This window comes from Miniopterus natalensis, chromosome 2 (genome assembly GCF_054644295.1).
Source record: "Miniopterus natalensis isolate mMinNat1 chromosome 2, mMinNat1.hap1, whole genome shotgun sequence".
Taxonomy (NCBI): Eukaryota; Metazoa; Chordata; class Mammalia; order Chiroptera; family Miniopteridae; genus Miniopterus; species Miniopterus natalensis.
Window position 1 is genome coordinate 150,452,726 of NC_142082.1, and position 14,224 is coordinate 150,466,949.

Consider the following 14,224-nt stretch of genomic DNA (forward strand, 5'->3'; position numbering starts at 1 on the left):
GACCTTCACTTTTTAGTGGATTAGCACAGTTCTTTTATTCTTATTAAAAGGATAGCTTTCCCTTGAACTTTAATAAAAGTTGGTTCTCTGATAAGACTGCATGCATAATGCTGTTCAGAACCAGTTTCAAATTCCTTCATTAGAATTCCATGACAGCAGGAGGGGAGAATGTAAGTCTTGTACAAAAAAGAGATGTGAAGTTTGCATTTCTGTTCTATCTTAGGAGGCCGTGCCTGATGGCTTTCCTTCACATTGGAAGGAAGGAGGAATAGATGTGGAGTTTTATTTCTTGGTTTTACTTCCCCCTAAGATGGAGAAACATTTTTTTCTAAGCAAAAGTGCGTTGCGCTAGCTTAAAAACATGTAAGAATCATAGGTCCCATGTTGGCTCTCTAGATACCATAAGAATTAAAACAAAAGACAAACCAAATGATTGAAGTGTGTAATAGATGATAAAAACATTCTCCCCCAAATGTGGCTCATATCCATACTGTGTAGGGGCTGCTTGATTATGAGCACTTGGATCCCTCCGATTGTAAAAGTATGTGTTGCTTGACCTAGTTGTGCACTAAATTAGGCAAAATATATGTGATAAATTTAAATTTAAGGTAGAAATAACTTTTTTTGATTAGAAGGGGATTTGGCATTCAAGTGGTGAGGAAAGGAGAAAAAGTATTACAGCTTGTTATATGAATTTTCAGAAGCTACTTTTCTAGTAATTTGAATGAACTCAGTGCTCGTTTTCTGATTTCCCTAAGAAAATAAGAGGGAATGATTTGATCTCTAAAAACTTTTCTGAAGGGCTTTATTTTGTCAAATCGCTTGGATATTTGTTGCTTATGTTTTCAAGGAACTATGTTAATACTAAGTACTATACTGTAATAAGTAACCATGCAAGGCTTGATTTAACCCGTCTCTCTCTTTCTCAATAGTTTGGAAGGACCGAAGTAATTGATAACACATTAAATCCGGATTTTGTAAGAAAATTTATTCTGGACTACTTTTTCGAAGAAAGAGAGAATCTTCGTTTTGACTTGTAAGTTCTACTAAAATTTGCAATTTTAATAAGACAAGGCTGGGTCCTATGGTATTATTGAATACTAGATCATATTGGCAGAAAACCAAATTAACTTTATTTAGAGTGTAACCTGAGCACTGTCCATAGCACTGCTTTGCATTTTACAGGTTTTTGGCTATATGTTTATTGAAATAGTAAGTGAACAGTTTAACCACGTAGAAATGCTGGGCAGTATATATGGACATGCCTAGTAGATTTCTTAAAAGTCCTGCATACACTCCACGCTGATCTCATCTACTCCATGGGGTCCGTCTCTCAGAGCTTTAAGTTTTTCTCAGCTGCTGCTTGTTAAAGTACATGCATCCCTGCCTAACTATGGTTTCTTTTTTATCACTTCATGGCCTCATATTTTTAAGACACAGGCTGCTTGATATTTTTGATATTTTCAATACCCTTGTGATTTTTGATACTGAATCAGGCATATTAAAATATTATTGTTAAAATCAACTCCCTGTCCACAGAGAGTCTAGAGTCATTCTGTTTATAAGATATTATTATTGAGTTTTTATTCCACAGAGATAAATTGTGGTGATTATTGAAGTATTTGGATAGTGTTAAAAGGAAATCTATTGAGAGGGAAAAGTATAACATATTATATGTGCTTAATATATTGAAATAATTAGAGAGCTTATGAACGTCACAAGTATTTAAAAAATAAATATTTTAAATAGCTGAAAACAATAAGGTATACCATGCTGTCACACTTTGTAAAGATTTTTGAAATTTTATTTGAAAAAGTCATAATTTGTTTCCCTATGTAAAAAATAAAAAAGGCCTCTACTATTAGTAGTTTCTCGTCTTCCTCTAAAATGTGTCCAGTAGAATAACCTGCAGTGCTTGTTTAAAAAACAGAATTTTATACAAGTCCCTTTCCTTCAAGGCTTGTAGGAGTTCTAAGTATTCATTATATTTATCAAGTAAAAAGTTTTATGCCACCTTTGGTTTTTATTTCCTTGCAACTCCTTTCGAAGTCATAAAAATGAGGCTCATGAGTAAAAAAGTAGTGGAATGCAATGATTTCCTGACCATGTTTATCATGGAGATTGTGTATAGTGTTATTTAAAAGCAGACATGTAAATCAGGTAGAATGGGGTTTGATTCTCCCACTGTTCAGGGCCTCCATGGTAATTTTAAAACTCAATTTTCCTTTTTTCTTACACCAGCAAGGTACCCCCTTAATTTTTCCCCTCTATTAGACTTAACTGTATCCTGAAACCAGCCATTATTCTGTGATTCTTTGTTCTCTCTTTACTTCCCCTTCTCTCTTTCTTCTTTCTCATTCATCTGTATTCTTTTCTCTCATTTAAAAGTAATAAATATTTATTATAAACTTTAAATAATATAGGCATTGAAAAAGTGAAAGTTCCTTGTTATCCCGATACCAAGAAATTGTTAGACTTCTTCCAGTAATTGTCCCGACACTGTCAATCCCAGTTTTCCCTATTGGTTAGGGGCTTCATTATTTAAGGGTCTAATTTCATGACTTGGAGTCACTTTTTTATGAGAACATCTCTCTGTTCATCGTTGTTCATCCTTCACTTTAGAGCCTTCACCTCAGACTCAGTTCCCGTCCTCTCCTCTCAGTTGGGGCAGCGACAGTAACAGCTGGGGCTGTCCTGTCAACTACTTGCCGGGGAGACAGGAGGTGACCAGCTGAAAGGGAGGGGGGTGGGGGGGCAGGGATGCGGGTCTCCTACCTCCCGAAAAATCTAGTCCTTAGAGGATACCAGCCTCAAGGGCCCTGTGCTGAGCACCCTGCTTGTCCCCTCCCTGTGGAGGAGGCACTAGAAGGACACTATTCCTTACTCCTCAGCTCTCCAGGCCTTTCCTAGGGCCGTGACCTGACATTCTCTCCCATTGGCAGCTAAAGGGGGGACCTGCGGGCAGGTTCTATAGCTGACCGGGGAACCGGACGCTGTCCTCCTCTTCTCATGAGCACCCCACATTTTGGAGCTCCCCTTCCCTTGCCTTTGGGCAGTGGAAAGGCCCTTCTCCTGCCCTCCCAAGAGCCAGGGAGTGGGCTGCCACTTTAAGAGCAAGCTTTGTGGAGAAGGGCCTGACTCATCCATTGGCAGCGCTGCACTAAGCATGGGCATATTTAGCTTCTTTTGTTTTCAGCCTCGGACATTAGTGGGCATTTTAGAATACAGGAGTAATTCCAGTCAACATCTGTTACCGTGTAATAGAAAACATAACCCTCAGGATCCGTCCAGATCAGTTCTTGCCCATCAGGTACTCTAATAATGAGATTTCAGTAGGGAGATGAAGTTGTTTACAAGATTCTCCGTAGTAAATTTAGGCACAGTGGGGTGCACCCTGCTCAGGGTAAAGGACAGAGCTTCCTGCTTTGCAATGTTTTCTCCCTTCCTTAAGGAAGGAGAGTGTAACACTCATAGACCTAGACTGACAGATAGACCTAGACAGACAGACACAGAGAGAGAGAGAGAGAGAGAGTAACCATTAGGATGTAGTGTTTATGTTCTGACCTGTGAGGGTGAGGACCAGAGTTAGTCTTGATACTTTTAGAAAAGTTAGAAGGAAAATTCCATTGATAGAAAAATCACTGTCATTTCAAATGCATTGTAACTCAACATATTATCTACAGCCTTTAGAGGTATGCAGTAAATTACCTATTTTTGAGATAATAGCATTTAAAAAGCTTTGCTAAAGACAATGGAAGAAGGTTGTATTTGAAGATAAACCTTCGTGATGAAACATAAACTCTTTTCTTTTTGCTTCTTTTAACAGAACATACCTTGTAATTTCTCCCCAGTTTACATGAAATCCTTTATAGCAAAACAGTTTCCAGGACTAATTCTTGGGAAGGAGCCAGTACAATTATGTTTCACCTTTGATACTGCTGCAGTTGCTAATTTCAATCTTATCCTTAAAAAAATCTTGAAAAAGAGAAGTTTCTTGGATAAGAAGCATTTTTTTGTTTTTTTTTTTACGAACATCTGCAGGTCTTTAGAAGAGGTAGGCCATTTGCTGATTTAAAATTCTAGGGTACAGTGTTGAGAGTGCTCAGGTCGTCCTGCAGTGAGGGGAGTGATTCCCCCGAGGCAGGTATTTGCATCACATAATTTTAAAGCCAACGTGTGGTAAACAGATTTTGCTAAGGAACAAGTGCACCTCTGCCCAGATCAGTACACTCTGTGGACTCCGATCCTTGGCCTCTTATTGATTGAGATCCTTTGTTTCTTTGTGAAAATATTCTTGTTATGTGAGAGGGAAGACTTTAATTAATCTTACAAAGTGGCAGTTAATTTTTGTTAAGAAGCTACGCACAAAGAATGTGCGAGAAATATGATTTGGGAGAAAGACTGGAGCCCGTACAAATATTTTTGTATTCAAGAATTCAGCAAATTCTGGTCCTTTTGACTCCTAGTGATCTTACTATTTCTATAAATTCTTTAAAAAGAGGGGCCAAAGTGATAGTGAATGATATTTCCCCAGGATCTCTTCAAGAAAATATTCATTTCTAGTACCAACTCTAGTCTAAAACAGGACATATATAGTAGTCCTATAGAAACACATTTTTCTTTCTGTAAAATACATGTTTTTCTCCAAGTTCTGTGACTGGGGAAAAATAAGGTCTCCTTCCTTTAGCCAACTTTCCAAGTTAACAACAGTATTTAAGATATTAAATAAGAATTAAAATGTATACTAATGACAGGCTGTCACCAGCCTCTCTGTTTCTTTAACGGTATCCAGAGAAGAGGAATTGCAGTTTTGGGGGAATTTTGAATAATATTAGAACACTATTGCTTCACAGGAAAGAGAAGTTTTAAACTTGTTTTATCAAAGCAGCTGTATGTTACGGAAATAATTTGAGTTTTATGTTTTAATCTTTTAGGTATGATGTTGATTCAAAGAGCCCTAACTTGTCCAAACATGTAAGTTCATATTTTATGTTTTTTATGATGTTTGTATAATATAAATTATAATATGATTTATGATTGGTATTTATGTTGATTTATTAATATTAAACTTATATACTCATAACCTTCCTGTAATAATTGTCATAGAAAATAAATGACATTTTAAAGGACCCTAGAATAACATTTGGAAGAGCTTTTTAAAGAAAGGTACCTTCAGTATGTGAAATGACTTTGTCTTTATTTTTTATTTTTTAATGAAATGATGTCAGTTTCCTGCAATGTTGGAGGTTGGGTCAGGTTAAGAACGATGAAGCAGTGAGCCTGTGGATTTGGGGGCGGCTTCCCTTCGGAGAGAATGGGAGTACATAGTTAGGTGCAGGCAGGGGGATTTGCTATTCCACTGTTCTTGTAGTTAATTTGTTCAACAATATTCTTGAAGTACCTCCTCATGCCGAGCCCTATGCCAGTTTCTTAGGGTACAATTCGAGCAAGACAGATGTAGAGTGTGTCCTCAAGTCTCTCACAGTCTCTTTTTTCTGATCTTTCCATTCACCTATTGTTAAGAGCTCTACTCACCAGGCAACGAGGAATACCTGGGGAATTTAGAGGTTCAGGAGCGGGGTGTCAGAGGGAGGCAGATGAAGAGGCGGAGGTGGGAAGGGAGGGATGGGAGTGGGGTTCTCTGGCTAGGCGTTGGTGGTCCGGGTCAGCCTGTTTATTGGCCCGTGGGATTGGAATTAGGCCAGACCTAGTAGGAAGGGCTCAATGGGGGTGAAAAAAAACATTCTGGAAGGGATTGAACTAGGTGCCATGTGAAATATGAGTACAGAGAAGGAAAGCTGGCAGCTGTACCAGGGTTGAGAGGCCAGCTGGACTAATAATTAGTCCATGTCCAGAGGCTCAGGAGGGTCAGATTTGCCACTTTTCCATTGTTGTAAGATTAACTAGAATAGAATATATACGATACATGATTACATGTGATATATGATATATATGATTTCCAGTGTGGTTTGGAGAAGAGGAATGCTTTATTTTAGAGAAGAGAGGGGGTATAAGGGGTGATCCCAAGCTCACAGATTGATTTGGTAAAACTGGGACCCTGGGTATGGTGGTAAAAATCATAATTCACTGATCCTTTCTTTCATTAAAGGAATGATATTTATTTTTGTTATGAAGCATAGAGCAGAAGCATTTGAAGATTCAAAGAACAGTCTGTTTGATTGACTTTTCCACAAATTGAAAAAAAAATGCTGTAATAAGCTCATCCTTTCCATAAGTAAAGTTCAATGTAGTCACCATGTCACCTTCCTCCTCCTCCTCATAAAATTTACAGCATTGTGGCTGGACATGTAAAATTTCCATAGCTTTGTATTGGAAGTTTTCTAAATTTCATTGGAAGATCAGAAAAGGATCCACATTTTTTAGTCAAAATTGCTTAGTTGCTAGGGAAGAAAATGCATTCACCATCTCACATGTAGGTGGTTTATTAAAGGGATTTAGGGGCATTTCATGTGATGTGTAACTTGCCTTTATGGGAACTGAAGTAGAAACCGGGGTAGTGGATTGGGCCTGAGACAGCTATTTCTCTCTCTCTCTCTCTCTCTCTCTCTCTCTCTCTCTCTCTCTCTCTCTCTCTCTCCCCAGCCCCACTTTCAGGCCACATACTGTTTGCACTGTGACTTTTCTCTGAGCTTCTGTTTCTCTCTGAAGATCACATTTCTCTGTTTATCATTGTGTATTTAAGGAAAATGACCTCCCTAACCCTGACTGGACATAGACTTTCAAGGGCCCACTCTCCCTGATGGAACTTCTCCATTTCTTGCTCAAACTGGCCTTCAGAGGGTGTGATAACTGGGCAATTCAGGACATTCCCATGGGTTGGATATTTTGAGGGTGAGTGTGAATGTGGTGACATGTGGTCCTTGCCAGCCTAGCTGCCTTGAGTTCCGGGCAGAGAGCAGCGGTGGGATAGGAAGGTACCTCACACCCGGTTCACTCCATCTTTCTTCAATAATCACTAATGCCTAAATATTATGTAGGAGCTGTCTTATTTTTAGTTGATTCATTCTTTTATTTTTTTAAATTTACTTTTCAGTTACAGTTGACACACAATCATGTATTAGTTTCAGGTGTACAACGCAGTGATTAGACATTTATATACTGTATGAAGAGATCAACCCAATAAGTCTAGTACCCATCTGACATCATGCATAATTATTACAGTATTATTAACTATATCCCCTGTGTAATTTATATCCCTGTGGCTATTTTTTCCCCCTGTGACTATTTTCATAACTGGGAATTTGTACTTCCTAATCCCTTTCACATTTTCCACCCATTTCCCCACCCCCACCCCCCCATCTGGTGACCATCAATCTGTTCTCTGTATCTCGGAGTTTGTTTCTATTTTGTTTGTTTATTTATGTTGTCTTTTCAGATTAGTGTTTTGGATTTCTTTGGAAGTAGAAATGCTGGGTCATATGGTAATTCTGTGTTTAATGTTTTGAGGAGCCTCCATACTGTTTGCTGTAGAGGCTGTACCAATTTACAGTCCCACCAACAGTGTATGGGTTCCCTTTTCTCCACATCCTCACCAATATTTGTTGTTTGTTGGTTTATTGATGGTAGCCATTCTGACAAGTGTGAGGTTATATCTTATTGTGGTTTTTATTTGCATTTCTCTAGTGACTAGTGATCTTGAGTATCTTTTTTGTATGTCTGTTGGCCATCTGTTTGTCCTCTTGGGAGAAATGTCGATTTAGGTCCTTTGCCCATTTTTAAATTTGATTGTTTGGTGTGTTTTTTTGTTTTTGTTTTTTGTGTTTAAGTTGTATGAGTTCCTTATATATTTTGAATATTAACTCCTTATCAGATGTATCATTGGGGAGTGTCTTCTCCCATTCAGTAGGTTATCTTTGTTTTGTTGATGGTGAGTTATGCCTTGTAGAAGTCTTGAATGTATATATCTTTTCAATTTTTAAAAACATATAAAATGGCTTTTTTATTCCTATAAGAAAAGTTTTGTCTTCCTCCTAGTAAAAATTATTGTCTTGACTCTGCTTATCCATGTGATATCTCCTTTACTGTCTTCTCACCAGCCTACTTCCTTACAGAACAGCCTAGGTTTCTCTTGTAACTTCTTTTTCACTTACTGCATTCTGGTTTCTATTTCTGCTTAAACTACTCGGACGTAGGTCAAAGCAACTTCTAGTGGCCTCTGTTCATTCTTTACTCTACTTGGCCTCCCCATTATTTGAAATACCTCTTTGACTTCCGTGGAAATTTCTCCGTTGTTTCTTTTCCTAGCTCTGTTTACTCATAATCTATCATGTTTTAGTTTCTCTTTACTCTCCTGTCCTTTACTATTAGTGCTTCTTAGAATTTTACTTTCAATTTTCATCTCATCTTACTGTATAAGCTCTTCATGGGAGATCACGACCTTTTCCATGTGTAACCCTGATGACTCCCAAGTGTCTATCCCTCTGTGACCTCAGCAAAGCCAAGTTCCAAGTGCTTGTTAGATATTGCCCAGTAGATATTTTGCAGAAGACTAAAACTCATCTATATATATATGTATAACCTTTACCATTCCCGATTTTGCTCCTCTACCTATATTATCTATCTTGAGAATTATCATCAACACAGTAGATTTGGTGGAACTGTTTAGTGGAATTCTCAAGTGAAGTGGTTTAACATCTCCCTCTCCTTGTGTTTCAGGGTTAGTCTTCCTTAACCTCTACCTGTTAGAAAAGAAAGCTGTTAGGTTGAAACTTAGATGTATTGTCGACCTCTAATTTATTTATTTGCTGGTTTGTTTGTTTGTTCATTCATTTGTTCATAGTAGTGAGGATGGACTTTATCAAAATTTCCATGCAGTTTCCCTGGTCTTTATTATGACAAAAACATTGCGAATTTCTGAAATAATTCCTTAGAAAAAGATACACCTAGTTTTTTAACAACTAAGAATGAAAAAAATCAATGGCACCGGCAATATTGGCTCACTTAACACTGTAACACAGTGTTCTAGGGAAATTTCAAAAGGAACTGAGAACCAAATTGTGTTTAACTTAAAACACATTGAACCCACCTCTCTCAAAGTTGGGGTCTCTGAGATACTACATCTGGGCCATTCTACGCAAGGCTGGAGCGCTGCTTTTAGAGAATCATGATAGTCCCTCCCCAGGGGAGACCCTGGAAAGCTCTGACAGCCCAGGCAGTTGCAGAAAGTCATCCTTTTGGAAGTCATGTTTCTTGTTCCATCATCACATCTTTATGAATCTTATCCCATTTCCTTGCCTGAGTAGAAACTGAGCACTAACTCTTTCAAGTGGAATTGCTAAGCATCTCCCTCCCCTTGTATTTCAGGGTCAGTCTTTTTTAATCTCTTTCTATCTCACACACAGCATCTAGTGAGTCAACAGATTATGTTCATTCTAACAAAGACTTGTTTCCCTTCTGTCTTTTATACTTTCTTGTTGTTACTGCCTTAGTTCAGATTCTCATGCCCTTTCTCCTAAAATACATAGCCTCCTATAGTTCCTGTGGTTTATATTATCTTATATTTTAATGTATTCTGTGCATTATCCTCTGTTATCTTAAAATATATATTTAGTAAGCAATACAACTTAGTTGATAGGAGCCTGAGTTTATAAGTGAATGAAACATGTCAAAAAAGGAAAGAAATGTGTCTTTGTGTTGCTATAAGAATTTCGGTTAGAAGTTAACAACAAAAGCCCTTCCTTATTTAAACACATCTAAGTACAGATTTTAGGTAAAAGAGCATATAACTCATTCGACTCAAATGAATTCAGGAGGCATTTGGAAGATCAGAGGAACCAATAAATAAGCTAAGTTTATTCCCTGAGGATACAATTCTTTAAAAATGTGGTTGTCTTCCTGCCAATTTTGCAAAGTGAAATAAAATGTGGAACCTTTTAGGAAAGACTGCTAATTGCCTGGGCTTGCATGTGGAGTGCAGGCACTTGTCTTTTACAACAGGAATTTGGTAGCAAGAGAGACCCCTTAACAATAATAAAATATTTTTATGAAAATATAGAACTGTACCTTAGGTTTCTGACATTGCAGATGAACATTTGGTAAGCTGATAAAGAATCGGTATAAATTTAATTGATATTATTGATGGTGCAAAAGTTTTTAGTGGAGAAACATTATGATCCAGGCTGACTTATGAAATCCAGGGACATATTCCTTTAGATGATTTACCCATTTTGTGATTCTCTGAGGAAATTACTTTACTAAAATATTCTCCCCCCGAAGTGTTAGATGCTATGAACAAAATCTGATATTTTGAATTCCAGCTTTGTTCTCTAAGTTGCTGTTAAACCCACTCATCTTAATGCCATCAGCAGAACTACATGGCATACTTTCATTTGCATAATTGCATCAGCCAAATTATTAATGAAAAGTTTAATAACAGGCCCATAATTTGTATATCTAAGATTCTGCTTGGTGTTCAGAATCAGATGACATTGAAACTGCACTTGGTGTACTAAATTTTCATACCCACGAGGCAATCCAAAATGCATTTATCCATTTGGTTGACCACGGAAGGTACCCACTAATATTTTTATTTTAAACATGTTAATGGCCCTTGGGTTATTTTGGCCACAAAACAACAGCCTTCAGTGAAGATGGGTATGTTCTTTAATATATTTTCTAAATATTATATATATAAACCTCCACATATAGATCAGTTGTATTTGAAAATTTTATTTGAAAGATAATTGTTTGTGCCGTGAAATATATTTTCTCATACGAATAGGTTTATAAGCGGAGCAAGATTCTTTCATTAGAATAAAAGACAGCTTAACTCATAGATAACTCTAATGTACAGTCATACAATCAGGCAAACAATAAATATATTCTAGGCAATGTTCTAGTGCTGAGGAATATTGTAATCAAGACAAACATGGTCCATGTCCTGAAACAGCTTACATTTTTGGAGTTGTGTAGGTGGAGTGGGTGGATTTATTCAATAGAAATTAATGCAAATTAATGGTTAAGATAACTTTTTTATAGCACTTATGTTAATAAGATAGTGATACTGAGCTCAGCTGGTGTGGCTCAGTGGTTGAACATCAACCTATGATCCAAGATATCGTTATTCAATTCCCAGTCAGGGCACATGCCGGGGTTGTGGGCTTGATCCCCAGCAGGGGGTGTGCAGGAGGCAGCTGATCAGTGACTCTCTCATCATTGATGTTTCTATCTCTCTCAAAAATTAATAAAGACATAATTTTTATAAAAGATTGTGATACTGAGGGAGAGTGACTGATGAAGCCCATTAATTAGAAGCTTAGGTTTCTCTCAACCAGACAGCGTGATTCTGCACCAGTGCTCACCCTGGGTGCACTTATTAAAGAGAAGGAAGAAACTACTGAGAATCTAGAGGAAAAGCATTCCAGGCAAAAGGAACAGCAATACAAAGACTCAGGAAAAATTTGGAATATTGGTGTGACTGAAAGATAGCTACCCTACATAGAATATTGTGAATGATGAGGAGAGTGGAGTAAAATAGTTTGGAAAGGTACACAGGATTCAGATGATGTGGAGATTTGGAGGCCATGGTTAAAAAAAAAGGTGTGGATTTTTTTCATGGATTTTACCAGAGGATGATGTGATCTTATTTATACATTTAAATAACGACTGGCAGCTGAAGTAGAGAATGGTGATAATGAAGCAGGACTGGATTTAAAGAGACTATTGAGGAGGTCACTGAGAGGACATGATTGCTGGTTGACCAGCGAGCTGGACCCAGGCCATCTGAGCTTCTTTCCCACCTCCCCTGTCCTTAAAATGTTTGTTCTGATCATAGCTGGAGCCATCTCAAGAACACAGACTTGAGAGAGTAATATGTCGTTAAACCATTTGGACTGAATACATGACTGAAGCCCATTAAGGCCTCTATATAAACTTTTAAGATTTTGGAGGGTGGAGGTAGCGATGCACTTGTTTTTTTGGCTGCCCAAGACAAGCCTAGTGTGTAAGTTCCCTTGCTAATGAAAACTGTCACCTACCAATCTGGAGTGGTCTGCCTCTTTCTTTGGTCTCTTCTTGCCTTTTGTGTTGGGGGGGACATTTTCCGATTTCACCCAGGGAACTCCCATGGTTGGGAACCAACAGAGACCAGTTGTAAGACTGCTGTCATTTGGCTAGGTGAACATTTGGTGAGTAGAGCCTTTGAAGTAGTAACAAGTGATCAGATTTGGAATGTACTTTGGTGATGTGTTTGCTGATGAATTAGACAGCAGGTATGAAGAGAAGAGAGGTCAGAATGACTGCTAGGTTAGTGGTGAGAGCAACTGGATAAATGATGGAACAGTTTTTTTGCAGTGGAGTCCACTGGGAAGGAAGAGGTTGAGGTGATGGAAGTAAGGACAGTAAAATCAGTGATCAGGGCAGATTTACATTGGTTGAGACCCCAAGAGAATACAACTGGAAAGACAGATTAGGCCATGTCTGGAGACTAGAGATGTAGATTTGGGAACCATCAGCCTATTGAGTTGAAACTCAATAAAGTTATTTAATAAAAGTATAAATGGAGAAGAGAAGAAGATAGAGCCTTGGGGGAGCTTCAGCACTTAGAGATTTGGTGGAAGATTAGCCAGAATTATCACCGTACACGGCTGGCCAGGCGATGCCACTTTCCAGTTCGGACTCTCCAATGGCTTCCCTCCACACTTATCGATGGAATTCACAGTCTGCCTCTGGCCCTTCCTACCCTCCTCTCCTCCCATTGTCTTTTTTGCTCTTTTTCCACTAACCTCACTGGCTCTCTTGCTTTTCCCTGAACACCCCAGTCATATTCTTATCTCATGGTTTCCAAGTGTTAAATATATGTGTTGTGGATAATTTTTATAAAAAATTGTTTAGATCAGTGACCATGTACTCATTGCTGAAAGCGTAATTTTCATTCAACTACCTTACTCAATGGCCTTCATTTGGACTCTTAGCAAGCAAAAAATATTTTGAAAATTAACAGTTATGCTGAAGGGAAATAAATAAATAAATTTAGCTTTAGAAAATAATTTCGGAATTGTATATGATTTAACTACTAATGTTTGAGTTCAGGACTTTTTATTAATCTCTTGAAGTTAGGATTAGCATTTTTGGTTTGTAGATCAATCCATTAATTAAATAGACAAATTCTTGCTTGAAAAAAAAAGCTGCATTATAGTAATGTAGTAAGGTTAAAATGTGACAAATTGTTTCTACTAAAATTATGAATCCAATCATTTTATATTAAGGTTGCCTATTCCCCAAACAGCATATAGACGTGCTAACAACCAGTCACTAATGGAGCAAAGAAGCACCTTGTTTGATTATTAGAAATTATTGCCTTATTAGTACGTAGTGCACAATATAATGAAGTCACACCTTGATCTTTAAAGTTGATATTAGTATGAATACATTAAATCAAAGGAAGTCAGCAATATTAGGAGAGAGTTCCAACAATAAAATAGTAGTAGATAATGTCAACAATAAAATTTCACAGGTAATACAAACTTTCCTCACCAATTTTTTTTCTCTTATTAGGTTAAAATATTGTTAAAGCAAGACATTTTGTATCACTTATTCTCTCTTGCTCTTACTGGCGTAGTATGAATGTGTTTAGAGTAAGTATAATGAACCCAGGGTAGAAGAAATTAATGGAGGCAAATCATGACTCTATCTATCAAGAAATTGAATGATTAACTCCTGGGGAGTTGACTGCATTCAATTACTGTGCTGTATTAAAACTTTAGCTATCAATAGCCTAGTCAATGTCATTTAATTTAAATTGTTTATTAATTAGAGATATTATATTTCAGGTGTTCATTGGACCACTTTATAAACCAAGAAAGCCATTTATTTTTATTTTTTATTTTTAAATATATCTTTATTGATTCCAGAGAGAGGAAAGGAGAAGGAGAGAGAGAGATAGAAACATCAATGATGAGAGGGTCATTGATCGAGCCTGCAACCCGGGCATGTGCCCTGACCGGGAATCGAACCCCGATCGCCTGGATCCTAGGTCGATGCTTAACCGCTGAGCCACGCCCGGTCAGGCCCAAGAAAGCCATTTAAAGATTATCTTTTTAGACCTTTTAGAAGAAAGATACCATGCTATTGAATACTTATGAAATTGTTAATGATGATGCTAATGATAAACTGCATGCATCAGTTAGCTTTGTAATAGTATAGGAATCATCATTTTCACTTATCATTAATGCCTCTTGATTTATATTACCATGGTTGGAAGAAA

At 37.5% G+C, this 14,224-nt stretch overlaps 1 protein-coding gene across 1 annotated transcript in view; it reads left to right on the plus strand.

The window, feature by feature from the left end:
- The window catches only part of CPNE8 (copine 8), a 181,003-nt gene that overhangs the window by 39,457 nt on the left and 127,322 nt on the right, over nt 1-14,224 (plus strand). The window contains exons 4-5 of the mRNA XM_087814729.1: nt 933-1,036; nt 4,935-4,974. Coding sequence (XP_087670855.1) covers nt 933-1,036; nt 4,935-4,974 — 144 coding nt within the window. The remainder of the gene's footprint in view (nt 1-932; nt 1,037-4,934; nt 4,975-14,224) is intronic.